This window comes from Mytilus californianus, unplaced genomic scaffold, assembly GCF_021869535.1.
Source record: "Mytilus californianus isolate M0D057914Y unplaced genomic scaffold, xbMytCali1.0.p SCAF_14, whole genome shotgun sequence".
In the NCBI taxonomy this organism is placed as follows: Eukaryota; Metazoa; Mollusca; class Bivalvia; order Mytilida; family Mytilidae; genus Mytilus; species Mytilus californianus.
Genome location: NW_026262626.1, coordinates 20,140,252 through 20,163,649, shown reverse-complemented (window position 1 = coordinate 20,163,649; position 23,398 = coordinate 20,140,252). Strand labels below are relative to the sequence as shown.

The 23,398-nt window shown below is 31.6% G+C and overlaps 1 protein-coding gene across 5 annotated transcripts in view; it reads right to left on the bottom strand.

Annotated features, from left to right (window-relative positions):
• Positions 1–8,145: 8,145 nt before the first annotated feature.
• LOC127724344 (probable helicase senataxin) overlaps positions 8,146–23,398 on the bottom strand; it is a 102,527-nt gene continuing 87,274 nt past the window's right edge. For 4 of the 5 annotated variants that reach the window (XM_052231278.1, XM_052231277.1, XM_052231282.1 and 1 more), the window contains 7 exons: positions 22,569–22,738; positions 21,581–21,670; positions 19,794–19,817; positions 15,554–15,700; positions 14,016–14,123; positions 12,695–12,782; positions 8,146–12,153 (listed from right to left, as the gene is read on the bottom strand). In XM_052231278.1, the coding sequence (XP_052087238.1) occupies positions 12,010–12,153; positions 12,695–12,782; positions 14,016–14,123; positions 15,554–15,700; positions 19,794–19,817; positions 21,581–21,670; positions 22,569–22,738 (771 nt within the window). In that variant the 3' untranslated portion in view covers positions 8,146–12,009. The remainder of the gene's footprint in view (positions 12,154–12,694; positions 12,783–14,015; positions 14,124–15,553; positions 15,701–19,793; positions 19,818–21,580; positions 21,671–22,568; positions 22,739–23,398) is intronic. The other variant, XM_052231279.1, reaches the window with a different exon arrangement.

Here is a 23,398-nt window from a genome sequence, read left to right as displayed (position 1 = left end):
TTTAAAACACCATGATGCACATTTGAAAGTACATGATGTTCAGTTAAGATAACACGATGCTACACCACTATATTGAAACGAAAGGCTTACCATACAATTTGTTGACTTAAAACAACACGATGCAACGTGTTAAGCTAAGATGCTCACTTGAAACTACACGACGTACAGTTGAAATTTTGTAATGTTAAGCTACGATAGCACGATGTTATATCATTATAATGTCACTATAGGCTTATTATACAATTTGCTCATTTAAAACTACACAACGTACAGTTGAAAGTACGTGATGTTAAGCTAAGATGGCACGTTGTTATATCATTAGAATGTCACGATAGGCTTACCACACGATATGCTCGTTTAAAACTTCACGACGTACTATTGAAAGGACGTGATGTTGAGCTATGATAGCAATATCTTATATCATAATAATATCACGATATGCTTGCGATACAATATGCTCATTTAAAACTACACGACGTACAGTTGAAAGTACGTGTTGTTCAGCTAAGACAGCACGATGTTATATCTTTATAATGTCACGATAGGCTTCTTATACAATTTGCTCATTTTAAATTACACCACGTACAGCTGAAAGTGCGTGATGTTAAGCTAAGATAGCGCGTTAATATATCATAATAATATCACGATAGGCTTGCCATACAATATGCTCATTCAAAACTACACGACTACACGACGTACAGTTGTAAGTACGTGTTGTTGAGCTAAGATAGCACGATGTTATATCATTTTGACGTCACGAGAGGCTTATCATACAATGTGTTGACTTGAAACTACACGATATAAATTTGAAGTAGTTTGGTCTTAACTTGAAACAGTAAAATGTTAAGTTATAAAAACAGAACGTAAAGTCAAATTAAAACAATGATAGGATGACATATACTTGTGCAGAATTGAAGATTTTTGGTGTTGACTTCGAATATAGTACAAATATTAGATCGTTTTATGTTAAATTGAAAGACAATAATGATGCGTAAAACATTACAGAATTATATGAATTGAAACTGCAATTCTATGGAAAAGAATGAGGGACAAATCCCCAGGATTTTTTCTTATTCATTTGCAAGTTCGGAGGCAAAATGATATACAAAGAAAGTTTTCCATAAATTCATAACGCAAAAGAATTACCCATCGCTATATATTACACTTGAATACAGTTTTGCCGTATATTTTACATGTTTTGTTTGGATTTTTTTTTTATGATTAAAAATCAAACTTTTTTTATGAACAATATTTATGAAAATATTTATCTATGATGTTGTGTGTTAATATATACAACATGATATTATGCTTATAAGACTTATGACTGTGAGGGTCAAATTTTACTCATATAAAATTACATCTATATAAGAGTTATCGGAGAATTTGTATTTACCACTCCCGTTTTCCCCGAAATAAAACATAAGATCTGGAGTCTTAATCTTAAAACCAAAGATCAGCTGATATGACAAATAATACGCTTAAGCGTAGGACTGAGAGGGTCAGAGCTATATGCGAATATGACCCCCCCCCCCCCCCCCTTGTTAGAGGTATCTGAAAATTAGAATTTTCTTTTCCACGAAATCAAACAAAAAGAATTGATAGATGGAAAAATCCTACTGCATGGGGCTAATCCAAACATAAAGTATGGTAGATTCTGTTGTATACTTTTCGCTCATACATGAAGTCTACATAAAACCTAATGAAATTTGACCTGGAGCCTCTAGTCTAAATTGTCAACTTTCAAAAAAAAAAAAAAAAACATCATTTACAGCAGTGCCAACCATTTTTTCCAGCATCAAGTAAGATAGTGCCCAGGTTTATGTATATATCCACTTATCCACTCGGAGAATATTTTATTTTTTTAAATTGGTAAAGTCATTAATGGACAATGACCCCTATAACTTATAATAAGAAGCCAATTAATGATTTCCGTCACTTATTTTCTTGTCCATAGTGATTCTCTTGGTTCTTTGCAGCTTCTCTCTATCTATATGTGTTTTCAAAGAAAAAGAAAAAAATCCAAAAACTGTAAAAATTGTTAAAATCCATGAATTATTTATTTTTAATTATTTGCCAAAATGTAGTTTATTCTTTTTTGAAAAACATAATAAAAAGTTTGGCCCACAGAGCATTCTGCAAGCTATACAGGTTATGCAGTATTGTCAGATTTTGTATAAACTATACATGGAAAACTCAATGTTAGAAAATAAAAATAAAAATTGGGATCACGAGACTCGTTTTCTGTCTACAAAACAAAATAGATAAAGTCCCTACACATTCCATCATTAGAGACGAAATATGCCAATGGGATTTCAAACTCATAAGTCGAAAACAGACTGACAACGCCATGGCAAAAATAAAAAAAATAAAAAACGACAAAAAATAATGTTATCCGAGTTATCTCCCCTACAGGGAAAAGTTGAAAAACATATGCAAAAAACGTTCTGTATTCAAAAACAAATAGTCGTTTTAATCAGTTAAATCACATAATTTTCTTCATCAAGATGAAAAGTACTACATATGAATAACATTCCTCTCTCAAAATGTGTATATTTTTTTAGATCTAGACCGATTGTGTTGTGCTATATGAGAATCTAAGGGAGCTACCATGTGATTTTCATGTCTGCCTTTTTCATTAGTTGTAATCTCTGTCCTGCTTTTTTATTTTTCACTCTATTCGGTCCTGCATTTTTTTTTTATTAGTTTATTCTGACTTTTTTTTTAAATAAATTGTCATCCTGCCTTTTTTTTTTTTGCCAAGTTGCTCATCCTGCCTTTTTTTTTACTCAAAACTCCTGTCCTCCTGTCAAATTTCATCCTAGTCCCCCCCCCCCCCCCCCCCCCCCCCCCAAATAAAATTTAAATTTCGGTCACGTCGAGTTACTTGTAGATCTCCTTTTGTTCAAAAGGGTTTCTGTTTTCATTTATCTATCTATTATACTGTTCAGGGGGAGGTGAGAATGAAAAAAAAATACACAAAAATGGATAAAAGAAGGCGAAAGATACAAAAGGGATAGTAAAACTCTTAACCAAACTGACAATGTCATGACAAAAACTCATCAGCCGAAATAAACGAGAGAAAAAAGATCAAAAGCCAAACAACAGTATATTAAGCGCAACATATAGAAAACCAAAAACTGAGCAACACGAAACCCTCAAAAAAGGGGTGATCTCAGGTGCTCCAGAAGGTTAAACAGATCCTGTTTCATATGTGGCTCCCGTCACTTGGCGATTTTGCAAATAAAGAAGGAATGTGTTATAATTTCCGAGGAGCTCCCAAAAAAACAAGAACTACAGGGTGTCAAATCGATGAACGTGCTTAAAATAGTCTCCATTTCATAAACAAGAATTGATGAAAATGTATTTGTATTTAGTGTACAGTGGCAAATATTACATGCATATAAGGACGAGAATATGTAAGTGTGATATGAGTGATATAAATATGAATAAGTATTGGCTCTGTACAAGACATATTTTGCTTGCTTAGCCGAATTTTTCACAAACTAGTTGACAAACCGTCTCTGACAACCTATGGAAATCCAAATAGCATCGGTTTTGATTAAGTCCAGATTTTTTGGTTTTATTTCGGGGAAAAGGGGTGCGTTTTACGTACAGTGGCAAATATTACATGCATATCAGGACGAGAACATGTAAGTGTGATATGAATATGAATAAACCCTGCTTTGTTACAAGACATACTTTACTTGCCTAGCCGAATTTTCAACGAACTAGTCGACAAACTGTCTCTGGCATTCTATGGAAATCGTAATCGCATCGCTTTTGATTAAATCCAGATTCTTTTGTTTTATTTCGTGGAAAAGAAAATTCTCAGATACCTCTAACAAGACCGGGGGGAGAATTTTGAAATAGCTCTGACCCTCTAAGTCCTACGCGTATTATTTGTCATATCAGTTGATCTTTGTTTTTTAAGATTAAGACTCCAGATTCTTATGTTTTATTTCGTGGAAAACGGGAGTGGTAAATACAAATTCTCCGATAACTCTTACATAGATGTGATTTTATATGATTAAAATTTGACCCTCACAGTCATAAGTTTTATAAGCACAATATTATGTTGTATATATTAACACACAATATAGATAAATATTTTCTTAAATATTGTTCATAAAAAAGTCTGGTTTTTAATCATAAAAAAGATCCAAACAAAACATGTAAAATATACGGCAAAACTGTATTCAAGTGTAAACTATAGCGATGGGTAATTATTTTGCTTTATGAATCTTTCTTTGTATATCATTTTGCCTCCGAACTTGCAAATGAATAAAAAAAAACCTGGGGATTTGTCCCTCATTCTTTTCCATAGAATTGCAGTTTCAATTCATATAATTCTGCAATGTTTTACGCATCATTATTGTCTTTCAATTTAACATAAAACGATCTAATATTTGTACTATATTCGAATTAAACACCAAAAATCTTCAATTCTGCACAAGTAGTATATGTCATCCTATCATTGTTTTATTTTGACTTTACGTTCTGTTTTTATAACTTAACATTTAACTGTTTCAAGTTAAGACCAAACTACTTCAAATTTACATCGTGTAGTTTCAAGTCAACACATTGTATGATAAGCCCCTCGTGACGTCAAAATGATATAACATCGTGCTATCTTAGCTCAACAACACGAACTTTCAACTGTACGTCGTGTAGTTTTGAATGAGCATATTGTATGGCAAGCCTATCGTGATATTATTATGATATAACAACGCGCTATCTTAGCTTAACATCACGCACTTTCAGCTGTACATGGTGTAATTTTAAATGAGAAAATTGTATAATAAGCCTATCGTGACATTGTAAAGATATAATATCGTGCTGTCTTAGCTGAACAACACGTACTTTCAACTGTACGTCGTGTAGTTTTAAATGAGCATATTGTATGGCAAGCCTATCGTGATATTATTATGATATAAGATATTGCTATCATAGCTCAACATCACGTACTTTCAACAGTACGTCGTGAATTTTTAAACGAGCATATCGTGTGGTAAGCCTATCGTGACATTCTAATGATATAACAACGTGCCATCTTAGCTTAACATCACGTACTTTCAACTGTACGTTGTGTAGTTTTAAATGAGCAAATTGTATAATAAGCCTATAGTGACATTATAATGATATAACATCGTGCTATCGTAGCTTAACATTACAAAATTTCAACTGTACGTCGTGTAGTTTCAAGTGAGCATCTTAGCTTAACACGTTGCATCGTGTTGTTTTAAGTCAACAAATTGTATGGTAAGCCTTTCGTTTCAATATTGTGGTGTAGCATCGTATTATCTTAACTGAACATCATCACCATACATGTTAGCTTTTCATTTTATTTGTTATCATAGCTATCAGAGTGTATGACTGAGCAGTATCCATCTGCAAGCTAACATCATGCAACGTCAACTTCACATCATGTACTTTAAACCCAACGTTACGTGTGTTTGGCATATCATCACAACATCGTGACCTATCATTATACTATCACGACTAAAGCACTTGTCATTGCAAGTCAACATTGCGCAAATTCAACTTAGCATATTGTAATTTAGAGTTAGCATTTTGATGACTCAATTCAACATCACGCTGTCTCAACTTTACATTTTAAGCTTCAGCATAACGTTTTGTAAATCTCTAATATATGACAGCTGAGGCTTTCCATACTTTCACTCAGAATTAGTGAGAAAAACTAGAACTAAGCGATCTTGTGATCACAGATACCAAACATGATGAAAAACTAGAACTAAGCGATCTCGTTTGTGATCACGGATACCAAACTTGATGAAAAACTAGACCTAAGCGATCTTGTGATCCCAGATACCAAACTTGATGAAAAACTATGGTTCATGACAGTGTGTTAAACTAAAGTGATTAAAACGTTCAGCCGATTTTTACAGAGTTACCTCCCTATAGTATTATGAACCACCCGAACCAAATCCTTTGTAATGAAATGTTAAGCTTATCAATGTTCAAAATTAGTGTTTGTCAAACTGCTATATATCCTAACGTTATTTAGAAATAGCATATTATTTCTATAGATCAGTTTTGGTTGAAATCCTAGGACATACTTTACATCAATCAGCATTTATATGGGAACTAACTGTGTTCCTTCTTTTTGCTGGCTGGTTCCTCTATCCATATGAGGCAGACATCATATCGGAGCTTCCCACGATGAATGAAAAGAAGCTAGCATTATCCTGTAACTTTAGGTTTCGTTAAAAAGAGGTCCTCACACTAAATAATTTAAAGTTCGGTGGCGATGTTGAACTGATCTTTCCCATGGAACTTGGAATAGAAAGTTACACATAAAGTTAAGTCAACCTCATGTCTTGTCTTGCATATAGAAGTTGACAATGTATGTGGTCAGTTGAGAACAAAACTTTATGACAATAGAATGGATTTCTGCTTTCCAATTGTGAACTTTCTATTTCCATGTGTAAAAAGGTCCAGCATGGCCAGCACAAGTAGTGTATATATCCTAGTTGATACAATGTTCCACAGCTTGTGTTTCCTAACATGATTTCCTTCATAAAGAGTTTCTGCTTAAAAAGCAACTATTGAACCAAGGGATTTCTGATGGTAAAGTTAGTCATCTCTTTACAAGTTGTACGGACACTATTATGGTTTGTTGACTATGATGGAATATCTGTGTGACAAATGACCATGAATATGGTCCAGTTGTCATAACTACACCCCTGTCTACTGTTCCTCGATTGTGACACCACAGAATCGGAATTAAAAACAAATTTGTAGTTGAAATAGCAACATGGTGGGTGATACAAGTGGAGTAGGATCTGCTTACCCTTCTAAAGCTTCCGAGATCACCTCTAGTTTTGTTTAAAAGTGGTTCGTGTTACTCTTCTTTTAGTTTATACAGTTATTCTTTGTGATTCTTATTTTTCTAATGTCTATGTGGTTTCTAGCTGTAACAGTCCTGTCTATCTTTTGTTCTAAAAAATGTGGTTTTTTTCAAAACTTCACCATCTGTCAAGATTTAGATTTAGAAAATTTTTCTTAAAGGCCCCCCTTTCGTGGGAAAAATTTGGTTGATTATATAGCAAATCACTGAAGCATGACTGGAGAGGGCGCCCCCCCCCCCCTTTCCCTTTATGAAAAGTTCTGGATCCGCCACTGATCTGTGTTTTGTAGTAATAAGCACTGTGTATAAGTTTTATAACATTTGGTGGAGGCAAACAAAAGTTAGAGAACAGAAACCAATTTTGGGACGTACGTACGGACGTACAGACTGACAAGTGTAAAACTTAATGCCCCCTCCCCTACGGCAGGGGCCTAAAAATTTATATGACTGATAGGTTTAAGAATTTGGTGATGTCTTAGGGCAAAATAAGAGCCAATGACCAATCCCCTATTATTATATGTCTTACCACATAAATGAGAATTATCATTTACCTGTATTATTGATGTATAAATAGACTGGTGTCACATGTGTTGCAGAATCTGCTTACACCTCCTGAGCCCCTGAGATCACCCAATTTTTGGTGGGGTTAATGTTTAGTTTTTTTGTGTAGTCTTTTCTTCAACTTTGACTTGTGAGTTATGATTCTACCTTTCCTCAGCTTTGCTTTAATGATCTGAATATGTGTCAAAGGTATTGCTTACCATATGATGCTTGGAACCAAATATCAAAAAGCTCTGATTTGACAGACTGAAGGACAAACAGGGGTAAACAAAAGTATTAAAATACCGAACACCAAGGTAAGTAAAAATAAATGGAGAATGTGTCTTTGGTTGAGGCAAACTAAAGTTAGAGAATGGAAACAACAGATTTAGCAATTTTTCCATTTATAAAGGGGCACAACTCAAGAATGGTAAAAGTGACACCACCCAATTTCAAACTTGATCTGTGATAAGCATTGTGTACAAGTTGCATAACATTTGATTGAGGCAAACTAAAGTTAGAGAATGGAAACCAATTTTGGGGACGTATGGACAGGATGGCGGCGGGGGCATAAAAAAAGGAAAGTTTATAAAATCTGACAAAACAAAAACCAAATAAGTATATTCCATTTGTTGGAGCTGGGGTATATAATACCACATACCTCTAAAGATAGTTCAATGGAACAAAAACGTTCTGGAAAGAGTTTTTATATATACAAGATCAGTAACAAAATGAAAACGAATTGTGATAATGTTTATGACAAACATGACATTGATCAACACAAGTAAAAACACAAAAATAGTAAACATATTTTATTTTTATTGGTATACCTGCTTGTCAATTCAAGTCTGAGGACTATTTCTGCCATCAGCATATAATTATATAGATTTTCTTTTTTAATCTAAAGCTTTTTCCCTATATGCATGATATGTGTATACTTATATTAATATACTTTTCTTACTGGACCAAATAGTAGAAATACCCTGAACAAACTTCTATTCAAATAATAAATGAGACAACATGGCCACAATAAAAATGCTCGTCTGAATCATTTCACATGACTCTAAATAAGGAATTTCAGGTAATGGGACAACAATTTGATATTCTGCGTGACAAAGGGACAGAAAGATCTTTTCTTTGCTTGCTGTGATAATTGTCAGTCCTTCTGAAGATTGAATTCATTAATTGTCATTTTAATTTCTCCTGCTTCAGAACTATTTGCAGCATTTGGTTTTAGTCAGCAATTCCAACTGTCTTTTCTGCATGGTGAGTCAGTTATTTTTTTTGTTTTCAAAATCCTCCTCTTCCCTCACTCAGTATATTAAATGGTTGTTGATAATTATTTCTTTAACCTTTAAATTTTTGTCCAAACTGGGAGGGGGGGGGGGAGGGGGATAATTCTTAAACATTTTATCTTCATTATATGAATGTTATCAAGAACTGCATAGACACAACAATACTTTCTCACTATTGTTCCAAGAAACTGCATAGACACAACAATACTTTCTCACTATTGATCCAAGAAACTGCATAGACAGGGCAAGACTTTTACCATTTATCACAGTCTTACAAAGTAATAAAAAAATGCTATCTTAGCTGTATGTATAAAAAAATGTAAAATTAACAAAACAAAACAAAAATACTACATCGTATTTTGTAAAAAAATAAATATAATGCATGTTTATTTACAAAAGTGAGTATAAATGAACTGAATCATCTTTCCTCCAAAAAATATGATTGATATTAAATGAATGACTGTCTAACATGTTTAATGAGGTTTTATTAACAGTTGATTCAGGTTTAATATACATTTTGTACATGAACTGACAGTTCGATTGGGTTTAACATACATTGACTAACAGTTCAATCAGGTTTAACATACCCTGACTGACAGTTCAATCAGGTTTAACATTCCTTGACTTAAAGTTCAATCAGATTTAACATATATTATTGACATTTCAATAAGGTTTAACATACACTAAGAGTCATTTGGTAAAGAAAAACATATATTATTAACAGTTCAATCATGATTGACATTTATTGATTACTTCGACTAGGTTCTGCATATACATGTATTGATTAACAGTTTTATCAGGTTTAGAATTCATTGTTTGACACCCAGTTTTACATATCAGATTGAGTGCTAGTTATATCGGGTTGAAAATGTTCATTGTTATAAATTTAAGAAGTTGTAATGCCTTTTGAAAATTAAATTCACAACCAATAAACTTTATCATACAAATGACTAGTAAATTTTTGGCAAAAATTAAAAAAAATTATGAGATAAAATGTTGAATTATGGCAAGACTACTTGTTACAAATGGGCCAGATTAATCAATATATTTGAGATCATATGTGAAAGGAGGTTGACATTTAAGTAGTGTATAATAAAGAACCAAGAAAATTAAGACTCAAAAACACAAAATTTGAACATTTTTTGACAGTCTAAAAGTTATTTTAATACATTTACATTACCATGGTTACAGAAAGTAAATTTCTTTCTGAAAAAAAAAAAAAAAAATCACCTTTAAAAATAAACTTCCCCAAACATAATGATATCAAACCATAGAATAAATTACATACATCATATTTTCATTAATACATTAATAGAGACAAATTCATGATTATATATATAACTTTAAAAAATACAGTTTAATAGTCATTGATAACAAAGTCCTGTAGTTTAGAGGGAGTTATGGGTATTTTAATTCTTAAATGAAATTATTGATATTTTTAAACGAAACATTTAAATAAACTTAAATACTTAAATCTGTCCTGATCTTTAGGCATTTATGAAAAAATATTCAAGGAAGAAGGCGGTTACCACCATTCTCCAATCCAATTTTTTCGATTCTATGTGTGAATTTGTCAAACAATCGACATACTTTTCTTTTTCGTTTAAAAAATTACATATGAAATGTCCAATGTAGTAAGTACTGATAAAGGATCTAAAATTGGATAAATAAATTGTAATCTAAGACTTTTCATGAATCAGTCCAACCCGAGAGAATTTTTAACAGAGCAAAATTGAAAAATCTCTCTGTTCTCTAGTATTCAGTTATACTCACATTAAGATTTTTCAATTAATATCAATATTTTGTATAAAAAATTTAAATTCTGACAAAAGAGTTTAAACATTTTCAATAAACTTGGGGTAAAAATTTTGCTGTACCTTACTCAAGGGGAGATAACTTTTTATATCATAAATGTGTTTTGATAATTTTAAAGCATTCGTGTGAAACAGAATTAAAATAATCTTAGTTACTTAAAAGCTTGTTATAATTATGAAAAATGGTAGAAACAAACGTTCTAGTGATTTTTTTAATAGTTATGTCCCTATACTGAGGTCTACCTCTTTAACACAAATCTATTTGATAAAACCAGCAGTTGAAGTAAAGAATATTTGCATAAACAATATACATAGCAAATTAACAATTTCAAAGATCAATAGGTGTAAAAAAATATTTACAACTTTTTGTAGTTAAATTGCATAGGTTTTGTAAACTGTTTAAAGGGTTGACCTTTCAAACATGTAAAAAGAGTGGAAATAGCTGTACAGGATTTCAAGTATCTATATAATAAAGAAAAAAAAGTGGTAATATTTTGATTTCAAAATAAATTGAACATTTTTCTAATGAACCACAATTTGAATGCTAATAAGCTAATTTCATATCCACATTTTCCCCAAAGATTAGTAGGTTACCCGAAAGTTCTCATGAAAAGAACAAAGTGTTACATATAAATACACACATGATGCACATGTATATATATTTGAATGTTTTATATATACATAATTTACACATAATTAAAATTAAACATCATTAAAATATATACATCTCCAAGAAACAAAATGTTTTCATAAAATCAATTATGTAAACATAGTTCATTAAACAACAGAATAAAATGGTTCAGCACTGCATTGTGCAAAATCTCTTTAATATCAGTTTTGGAATGGTTTATTGGTTTGCCTATGTAATGCTTATTTTTCACTCAACATTTTCTTATTAGCAATGATTAGCACTATGTTTCTATGGATACTAGTCAGCCTTTTTATCATATAAATGTTTGATCAGACTTCAATTCTAAATACTTTAGAAAATAGGTTATTTTCTGCATGATTATGAACTTGTCTTCTTCCCTTTCTTTTTCTCTCCATTTTGATAAAACCATTTTTCTCTCAATACTCTATCCTTCATCTTTACACAGACATGGAACTCAGCATTTTTTTTCCTATATCAATAATTTTTCAAGGAATATTTTTCCATGATTAATTACTCCGTAAACTATTTGCTATACATCTTTGTTATTCTACTGTAATAAATCGGACATGCTATCTAGTCCATTTTATTTGGTTTCAATTGAACAAAAATTAACATCAACAAAAACATCTCCCTCTTCCATTCAATTACAGTAATTGAACTCAGTAGTCAACCCATATATTCTTTTTTACAGATATCATACTTTAATCATTTCCTTTTCAAGTTACGAAATACTTTTACGATCCATACTTGTTTAAAATCACAGTATCACTTCTTTTCTTATTAAGACTAGGCTTAAAATAAGTTTTTTTCAGAATTTGATAATTTCCGTAACTGTTGTCTTCAGGTTACAAACAGTCGTCCCAGACGAGCTGAGATATTCAAACAACCATTAAATACCATATCATATCTTCCCTCTGTGATTTTTCTGATAACGTTCCTTCTTTCGGCATCCTCAATTAAATTTCTCCATGCCAGGTCACCTCTCTATAAAATAATCAACACTTCTATTATACTTCTTGCAATAATTAAGGAATGGCTGTAATATTTTTCCTGTCTATGAAGAAATAACATCAAAAATGTGTTGCACACTGAATATAAACCTGTGTAGCGTGTTATTTAAAAGTTTGCACCACATTTTTGAGGATATTTTGAATAGACAGAAAAAATATTAGTCATTCCTTATAATTAATTCAAAATTCTGTTTTTAAGCAGTCAATCATGAAAAAACGTTGATGATGTCATGGTCACATGACAAAATTATGTCTATGAGCTGATAGACAAAAAAGTTTCAGCCAATCAGAAGATGTGTTACATCTAAAATTAAATTATTTTTTGATAAATAGAGTCTTCCGAAATTACCAGATAAGAGTTAAGCCTTTTTCTCATTAAGCAGTATGCAGTTAAAACTTGGTGAGGTAAATATATTTTCACTAAAAATAATTACAGTAATGTTCTTTCAAAATATTGTGACTGAAGAACATCTTCATTGACTTTGTATGCTTTTAAAAATAAACACCACACTTACCTTCAAAGAGCTAAGACATCCAACTACATACAATGCTGTTTTTGCTCTCGTTAAAGCCACATTCATTCTTTTACTGTTTGCTAAAAACCTGTATAAAGATACAAACTGTCTAATTAAAAAAATCTATTTGACCGGGCAGTTAGTCTTTATTCTTTTGTTGACTTATTTTTATATGCACAGACTCCAGGAGGAACCAATTTTCTTATGGGCATAATTTAAATGGGAAAACACAAACTGAATAAGACATATGTCTGTTATAAATTAATGAACAAAACAGATAATCCTGATATTAACGTAAAATAATTTTTGATCAAAACCAATCATTTGGACAGTTTAAAGGGGAGAAACTCAAATGCTACAAGAAGATTTTGAGTTTTGACCACTGGTTTGATACCACTGCCAGACTATGGCACAGTAAGACTTATCCTTCTAAATATAAGCAAGAAGATGTGGTGTGAGTGCCAATGAGACAACTCTCCATCCAAGTCACAATGTGTAAAAAGTTACAATTATATGTCATTGGCCTACAACACGGAACCTTGGCTTACACCGAACAGTGAGCTATAAAGGGCCCAAAAATAACTAGTGTAAAACAATTCAAACAGGAAAACCAACGGTCTAATCTATATAAAAAACGAGAAACAGGAAACACTTATGAACCACATCAACAAACAACAACCACTGAACAACAGGCTCCTAAGCCTTGATTCAGCTCTGACAATATATCTATAAATTCTGAAATACAGCATTCAAACAAGTCAAAAAAAATATTACCTAAACATGTTTTTCTTGAGCCTGCTGTGCTCATAATATTTTTTTCCGTATCAATTATTCCCATAATGTTTTCTTAGAAATTGACTGAACAAAAGAGTAATTTCTTTTAAAGCATCATGATATAGACTAAATTCACTAGATAGCAATCTGTCTGAAATTTTTATGTTAGCAAAACGTGACATGAGATATACATAAACTACACATTACACAATGTTTAGACACCTTAAGGTCAACATATGGTCTTCAACAATAAATGTTATAAATTTGCTCATTCATAACCCATATGTGACCAGAGTTCTCGAAAAAGTGGTGATCCGAAGGTTTTGACCACCAAAACTTTGCAAAGGAGCAACACAATGTTTGGTATTTTGCAATAGAAATTGTAGCGATGACCAGTAGATTTTCGTCAAGGACCACTAGGGAAATAAAGATTTCGAGAACTCTGCATTTGACTCTCCTTTGTATAGAAATACTTTTACCAACAATTTAAATCACTTTCAAACTGCATTCTGAGCATAAAATTCAGGTATATCAGCTTTAAACTTACCCTATTCCACCAGAAACATTTTTCGCTCTTGTACAACTTAGAATTATCACTTCTTTCTCACGACCTTGAAAACTGTCTACTGTGTTGACTTCAATTGATATCAATTTCCTACAAACAAAATAAAGATCACATGATTTTTTTTAACATATATTTCTATAATCTCTTGTGTTAAAACATATTTTTTCTGATATAATCTTAGTATAAAAACGAAAGGAGATGTGGGGTATGTCATTTTGAATATTAAAAAAAATAAATATAAAAAATTTAAATTAAGTAAATGACAAAAACAGCCTATAGGCATATTTTCTGTAATTATTTGACGCAATTCACCCACAACATCAAGTGGCCTGCAAAATTACCCTAGAGCAATATATATCAACATTACATCAATTTTCGGGTATTGAAATGTTAGGCCAACTAAAGAAGCTCTCATATGCAATTATAATTATCGAAATCAAAACAGCTTGACTGAGGTAAATTGGGATAAGGATAGCTGACTAATGTTTGTTTTTCGTTCATTGTTTTGTGCATAGATCAAGCTGTTAGTTTTCTCGTTTAAAAATTTTTACATTTTCATTTTGGGGCCTTTTTAAGCTGACTATGCGGTTTGGGTTTTGCTCTTTGTTGAAGGCCGTACAGTGACCTATAGTTGTTAATTTCTGTGTCATAAGGTCTCTGGTGGAGAGTTGTCTCATAGACAATCATAGCACATCTTCTTATTTTTAAATGTAACAATCAGATATGGTCACTTTTAATATTTAGTTGTTAACAGAATGGCATCTAATTGCTTCTGCTTGTATTTGTTCCCACAGAACAGGCACTCCTCATTTTTTACGCATATTTTAAAGAACACTTGCTTTTCCACATTTTTCCCATTTCAAATGATTCTAAATCCATTAGATGTTGGATGTGAACTGATTGATATTTTAGTCTTAGATACATGATTTTTTTCATTAGTTGTTATTGGCTTTGAACTAGCTGTCATTAACTGTGAGTACTCTCAGATCTGTACTTAGTGTCTTTTCGTTTTTTGGGATGTACAAATACCCGTCCACGTCCACTCTGTGTTTTTGTTAGATGTATTCATCTGATGAGTTAAGCCTTTTTCAACTGATTTTTTAGTTTGTTCTTATTTTGTACTGTTACACCACTGTCCCAGGTTAGGAGAGGGTTGAGCGCTCACAAACATGTTTAACCCTGCCACATTCTTTATGTGCCTGTCCCAAGTCAGCAGCCTGTAGTTCAGTGGTTGTCGTTGGTTCATGTCTGTCATATTTGTTTTCCGTAAATTGGTTTGTTATAAATTAGGTCGTTAGTTTTCTCAATTGAATTGTTTCATATTTTTCATGTCGGGGCTTTTATAGCCGTCCATACAGTATGGGTTTTTCTCATTGTTGAAGGTAGTATGGTTGCCTATAATTGCTAACATCAACTTCATTTGAACTTTGGTGGATAGTTGTCTCAATGGCAATCATACCACATCTCCTTATTTTTATACTAGTTGTGACAAAACACTGCAACCAAATGGGAAATATTACCTTGATTCCAGTCCTTCTTTGATGATTTTTTTCTGTTGCTGGTATGGTGCAATGATTCCAATCTGTTGCTGCTGCAACCTTGTCCGACTCATTAGGAACTCACACAGTTCTATTGTGAACTCAGCCTCTGTAGAGTTTATAATTGCTCTGAAAGAAAACTTAAATTAAACAAACTTGTTGATTACCATCTTAATTGAATTAGCAAATGAAAAAGGAACTTGGTAGAACCTGAACGCAAGCTTAATGAACAATTATGAAATCTATTCTTGTACCTTAATTTATCACACCATCACTTAAAAATGAATGAAATGTCAGTCACCATGTTTCAACCATAAACTTTCCAGAACTCAGAACAGTTAATCTAAAAATTATCAACAAGCTAAAAGATGGTTGTTATTGATGTCAAATCCTTACAGAGTTATCATAAAACATATTGAAAATTGCCTTCTTTCCTTTTTTTATACATTGTAACTTAAGTCTTGACTGTAAACAATTGTCAAAATCAACAAAAGGTTTCTGCATGCAATTTCAATATTGTCTTTTATGAAAATTAATCACTCAAACAATATGATTTACTTTATGAAGTGTAATCAGGCAAATGGACAACAACAATCTATGGCTGTTTACATCGTCATCCTTGGTGTGTACTTAGAATGACCCGACTTTCAAGATATTTTCTATTATCATCATATTTTCAGTTACAGTTAACTTAGCAATCCCCAAAGTGACAGAAATAATATTGAATATGATTAGTACGAAGAATGTAAATTAAAATTAAAACTTGTCTGATGATTAGCCAACTTAAGCACCTGTTGAGAAACAATTTAGACAAACGTTAAAAACATTAGTATTTATTCACTATCAAGCATTTCTGCAAAATGAGACAGAAGCCTACCAACTACAAAAAAAAATACAGGAAAGTAAATGAAATGAGGCAAATATTAGAACAATGGAAATTTAAAAAAATGGTAATGAAAAAACATTTTAATACAACTTTAAACTCCCAACAATTTGTAACAACACTTACAATCCATATCTGGAAATATTTTAAAATATAAATTATGTAATACAAATGAAATGTACACCATGTAAGTAAAAGCAATATACAGTACACAAAAGTTGATTCAGTCAAAAACCACTATTGGTGGTGTATGTTAGTGATTGTAGGTGTATTTCAAAATATCTCTCCGTATTATCCATAGGTTATATTAAATCTGTTGGGGTCATTAATGCTTTGTTTGCTAACAGGTTAGCATTTATTGACCTTTATGAGAATTGTCTATTTATTCATCTTGCATTTTACCATTGTGTTCTATTTTTAGTAACCTTTTCTACTTTCGCAAAGATCAGGAGCAACAAGAATCATTTTTAACCTTAGCATTGAATGATAATGTCCAAGGTGTACTGTTATTCCATTTGGTAAAGTGGTTTTATAGAAGTGTTTAAAATAGTTTGTGGAAAAACGAGGTATGGTTGATATAACATGTTCTGAGCTATTCAATTTAAATGAAAGGAGAAGAGAAGAGAAAGAAGAGAAGGGAAGTTTAATTTTTGGACAAGGGTCAAAGACCCTTTATTATTGTATGTCCATTTAATGTACTGTAGATTCACTATTATCTTACCTCATATACATTTCTAGGAATATCATTGGTTAAAAGCGACCACATGGAGACCATGTATATTTCATATGGGGTTAGTAGGCGTGGCTTATTTTAATACACGGTTAGGAGTGGTGTTACGTCCCTTTATAAAAATAACACGGCATTGAGGAAAAATTTAAACGTTTCACCCGGACAACAGATGAAGAAATTGATGATGAACGATTAAAATAAATGCAGAAAACACAATAAAAGCTAACAAGTTGTTATTGTTGGCATTTGTTTTTGTATAGACAAATGGAAGTAGGTTCTTTATATTGAAGACTTGATCACTTTGATAGGCCACTGGTCTAAATGCCACATGTTAAGACAGTTGGTAAGATAATTCGTTACAGTGTTCTAGTGACCTAATACGATATATATGGGGTCAATAAATTCAATATATATCGTATTAGGTCACTAGCACACTATGTAACTAATAATATTTGAGGGTTACCAATTTCTGTGAATTAGTGGGTAAAGGGAAACCACCAATTTAAATGTTCAACAAAGTACAAATTTTCTATAGCTTGTACGGAAACTTTGGCAAAACCTTTTATAAAAAGTTGTGTCCATGAACCAATCCCAGCAAAACTTACTAATACCATTGTCTATAGGAGATTTTATTTCTTGTCCTTATATACTTTTAAAGTGTCACTATGTATAAGTAAAATGCATTTATATGTTTGCCTCCAATTACAGGTTTATTCTATAATTGTTTTATTTATATAATGCACGATAAGGTGATCCATATATGTAGCATGTTTTGCTCTAAGTATATATATTCACTTTACTTTCTTAAATTGTTGAGACTTGATTTTACCTTTCTTTGGTACATTGTTCTGTGATGAATTATAAATTTTTACAATTCAATATATTTGAAAGGATTTTCCCAAATAATCTGTGGTAATCAAATTGTCTACTAGAAATTTCTATGATTTGATGATATTACACCTGGTGTTTCGAATATCATTTAGGTTATATTCGACGAAGGCCGTACATCCTCATCAAGTACCTAAGCCTTATTTAATATTCGATTAAATTACTTTTTAATTATAATCAATATGTTTTTTTTCATGTAACATATCAAATGCATTTACATTTTTGGTGCACTTTATAAATAGTCATGTCCATGAACCAATCCCAGCAAAACTTACTAATACCAATGTCTATAGATTATTAAAAATTGGCAAAACCACAAAATCAAATATCCATGAAAATATAATTTTCACTCAATCCACGATAATAAATGAATCCACAGTATCCAAAATTAGTTTTTTCCTACCTTTCCACAACAATTCTAATTGAATAGTCCTAAAAATCTGACAAGAGTTATCACCAAATTCAAATCAGCACCAGCAAAAGTGATTTTTGACTGAAACAATTTGTATTTACTGTATTAAATGTTAGATGACACTGAATAATAACTCTATATGAATTTGGCTGTTCTGTTATTAAAGCAGTGAATAAAATTAATAAAATAATTATTTTATTGTGCCCAACTGCCTGCAACACAAGTGTTAATATTTCACACATTAGTCCACTCTTGTTGCTCTCAAGTATGATAACACTTGAATGGAACAATCTTTGGACAGATGAAGAATAAAATAATCAAAATGCAGTTTTTGTCTATGTGGTATTAACCAAAATACTGATCTTATACAATTACTGTCTTTTGATGAGGTAAATGTGTGGTTTTATTGACTTTTGAAAAACTGATATTCACTGAGGCCATATTTACCAAAACAAAAGACAGTAAATGTTTTATTCCGTATTGCGAGAGAGAAAATGTAGGTAATGACAATTACTTACCAAAACCAATTGTACGTCAAACGATTTTACCATAATTATTCACATAAATGCATGCAACGTTTTGCGCTGTGAATATACTTTTTCCGGAGGTAAATATGCTGTTTTATTCAAAATCCAATTCACATAGAAAACCCTACTAAAGTCCGACCAATAAGGAATAATAAATGTTATTGACTTGTCAAAGCAAATATAATATTGAAATTTGTTCTTTGGAATTTAAAATATTCTAAATATGTCTGGAATATTTTTTAACCAGATGTAATAATACCAATATTCGTGCATTTTGTGGGTACAGGTGAACCAAGAATTCAAATATTCAACAAATAACAAATTTTCTATAGGCTTGTATGCAAACTTTGACAAAACCATGAAATCAAATATCCAATAAAATAAATGAATCCACAGTAAATAAAACAAATTTTTCATTTAAATCAAAATTTGCATGAATTAGGATATTTCTTAAATCCATGATGACTTGTCCATCCGATTATCCGATTGTCCATTCAAGTGTTTTCATCCATTGAAAAAAAGCTTGTGCTCATAGCAACGGTGAATTGCAAGTTAAGTGGAAAGTATCATGACAAGAACTCATTAGACAATGAATCCCCTACCCAAGAGGCATGTATATACCTCGATGTTTTTTTTCTATAGAACCAAAGCCACGCAGGTAGGAATATATTACTTATTTCACTTTGTAAATATGCAGCATAGAAGGTGTGTATATGTCATTTATTTTTTTTAAGAATCAAATGGTCTGCTAAGAAAATACCATTTGACACTTCAATGCTTACCTATTAAGCTGTAAATTTGCTTGTCTAAACATGAAGCCAAATCTAATTAGATTATGAACCAATGATTTGAATTAAGGATGTACTCAGGTCAGGATTGGGAATTTTTTTCAGATGTTCCGACTCCTTAGGTCTTTTCCTACGATACAGGGTAAAATATTTTGCCCCATATCACCCACTTCTTTTCTTTTCATAGAAGACTTCTATAAGTCATAGAAAGGTCATTACCAAAATTTAAGCAGATTCTAGATTTTTTTTTCTTACGATTTGAGATCCAAATAATGCCAATGCTAAATATAAGGTAAAACTCTGAGTCAGCCTTTTACCCTCATTTGTTAAAAATTAAATATCTCAAAAAGGAGTTCCACAACCTATCAATATTTTTAGCTTATTTGTTCCTTAACTAATGTTCTTCTGACTTATAGTATCAATTTTAAATTCTAGATTTTTTTAATTTCACCCAGTACATCCATAATTTACTACACATCTGACTTATACCTGCAAAAATCGAATGACAGCTTCACCGCTCCCAGAGTGGGCTCCCCTCAAATGCATGATGCCCAGTGTTTAATGCCAAGCAAGTTTAAACTAAAGTCTTTATTTACTTGCCCTGTTCACCTTAGGGTGCATCTATTTGAGTAGGAACTGCATAACCTTCAAGGGTGTCTGAGGTCACACCTCATTTTTTTTTAGGGGGAAGGGGGATGCTCATGTTGACTTTTCCCCAGTTCTGTGTTGTACTTTTGATATTTTATTTTTTAAAGTCTGTTGTTTCTATCAATCATACCTTTGACCAGGAAATTTTTTTAAAACTTTCATATTTTCCTGTGTAAAAGGTAAGAGTATTTACATGTGTTGATGGTTTTATTTTAGTCTTTAATAGAAAAGAGGTATTTTAGCAATTTTGTACTGTATTGTTCAATCATAGTATACATTTCTTTACAAGTATTGCATTAGCTTAGAAATAACAGTAGTGTATTTGAAAAGTTGCCACTATAAAATCCTCAATTCATGGTGCAACTCTAAGTTTTTAATACATGCATCTTCTTCCATCAATAAAATTAAATAAAACCCAGAAAAAAATGCTTGAATTTCTTTACAGACAATAAGTTGCTTACTGATTGTGGAATAAAAATAATTTCCCTTTTTCCTTATCATAGCTGTGGGTTTCCTTACATTCATAAATTAACTCCCTTATCATGAAACTTACAAATCCATGTACATTCTACAAGGTTAGGTCCCGGAACACAGTTATTGTCCTTTGATTTTTGTTGTCTACAAATATAGTCCCTTGTGTGGAGAGTGTGTTACTTGTAATTTTTTTTTATACCCCTTCTAAATTTATTTCTTCATGTTTTATGCCTTAAATAGCAAGTAGGGGGATGAAATTACACTGTAAAAAAATTAGGTCATGAATTTTAATGTAAAGTAGTGATTTGGTCCAGCTAAAAAAGGTTAAAAATTAATATTTCGGAAGCTGTCAAAATTATTCAAGACACCCTTAACATAAAATTGTCCATATTTTGAGTTATAGCTGAAGAAGTTTTCTATAATTTTAATATAATTTGTCCCAAAAGTAGAACACCACACTGTAAAAATATTATTGAGAAAGTGCAGGTGCGATTTTTTTAATTCTCATTTATTGTCTAAAAGAAATGCACTACGAAATAACTGTGTTCTCAGGCCAGATATGCTCAACTCAACAGAGTACACCACACATTTACCATATTAGAAATGAGACTATACAATGATTGCAGTGGTTTAAAATGAACATATTAACAAATACTAACCCCCTCTGTGTGCTGTGTTCCTGTCCTTCTTGCATGTCAAATAAAAGATATGGTTTTAACTGGAAAATGTTACATCTTTCCTCTACAGAACTGTAAACAGAAAGAAAGGACATTTTTGCTACTGTGAATTCAGAAATTATTGCGTGCATTTATTATTGCGATTTTGTCATTTTAGACTAAAATGCGATTTTAATTTTTGCGATATTGAGAAAAATCCTGTTTAATTCATATAAAATATTTCAAAATGCGAGTTTAAATTATTGCGATTATAACCAAGTCGCATTTTTCGCATCAAAGTTGGGAAAGATAACTCCTAAAAAGTCATAAGAACATTTTAATATCATTGTGAATACACAAGTTCTTGGTAGTCATGGTAGTAGCTGTTTTAATGTGGAGGTTAAAATAGTTTTTTTCTCAGAATCTGCCTCGTAATTCTCTCAAAGAAATTAAGTAAATATATAATTTTAACAGATTTCCTGCTTTTTTTTTTTTTATTTTGACCCCCTACCATACTGATAGCCTATGATCAAGTGACATTACATATATTTATTATTTTATGAATATGGAACTAGAAAATGGAATTTTCCAAGACTTCCATATCAAAGCATCTTATTAATACAGGCTAAATGTTTAAAAACAGATGATATCTCTTGTTTTGACTTCTTGTGGGGAAAAAAATTCAATTTCAATAAAATTTTGACATTCAGTTAATAGCTTATATGACATTATTGCAAATGAAAATAAGAACTTCTTACCATACATGTAGATATTACTTCTGACATCAGTCAGTTAATTACCTCTTAAACTTTTATCAATCTTCCTAAATCAATTATATGCTGCTTAATTTTTACAAATTGTGACAAGTTATACTTTTTAATTTTTGTCTCACATATTGACAAATTATTATATTTGGATATTTTACTTGGAAAGTCATGCAAACTGGTTGGTGCACCGTAAATAATTTACAGTACATGAAAGCTTAATATACCTGTCAGTCTTGAGTGCACCAAGGTAGACAAATTTGCTAGGGAAATGAGCTATTTCTGGATGCATTCTATACTGTGTATCTAAGAATAGAACAGGGTTTACATCTTCGTGTCTAAAATGGTTGTAGAACCTCTCAAACAGTGATTGTCCAAAACTTTTCTGAGCAGATTTCTGAAAAAATTACAAGAACATTCAATTACAACTTTTATTAATAATTAGGCCTGCTCTAGAAATCATTTAGGGGAATCACTCATTCATGCTGGTAAGCTGTTTTATCATGATGAAATGTTAACAAGGTTACATAGAATTAAAAAAAAAAATGATTTGTCTGTGTTGTGACTTTTCTAACTAGAGGCTACAAGATACCTGAATCTCTTACCAGTCAAATTAACATTTAATCAAGAGCAGATAACTTCTGATATCAGTTGTCAGTTTATTTTCGATTTATGAGTTTGAATGTCCCTCTGGTATCTTTCGCCCCTCTTTTCTGACAATTGAGCTTCAGATGGCTTTGTTTTCTTCTGTCCCCAAAGGTTTCAAAACAATTTGCCTTGCAATTACATTGAAGACTTTTGGAAATCAGGCAATTCAGAATTAAAAATTTTCTGTAGCAGCAATGATCTTCAACCTTTTGAAACTAAATGATGATCATTTGTAGATAACTTGTATAGATCTTTAATCTTATTTAGTACAATTTATCGGCCTTTGTTTTCTTCTGTCCCCTAAGGGTTCAAAACAATTTGCCTTGCAATTACATTGAAGACTTTTGGAAATCAGGCAATTCAGAATCAAAGATTTTCTGTGGCAGCAATGTTCTTCGACCTTTTGAAA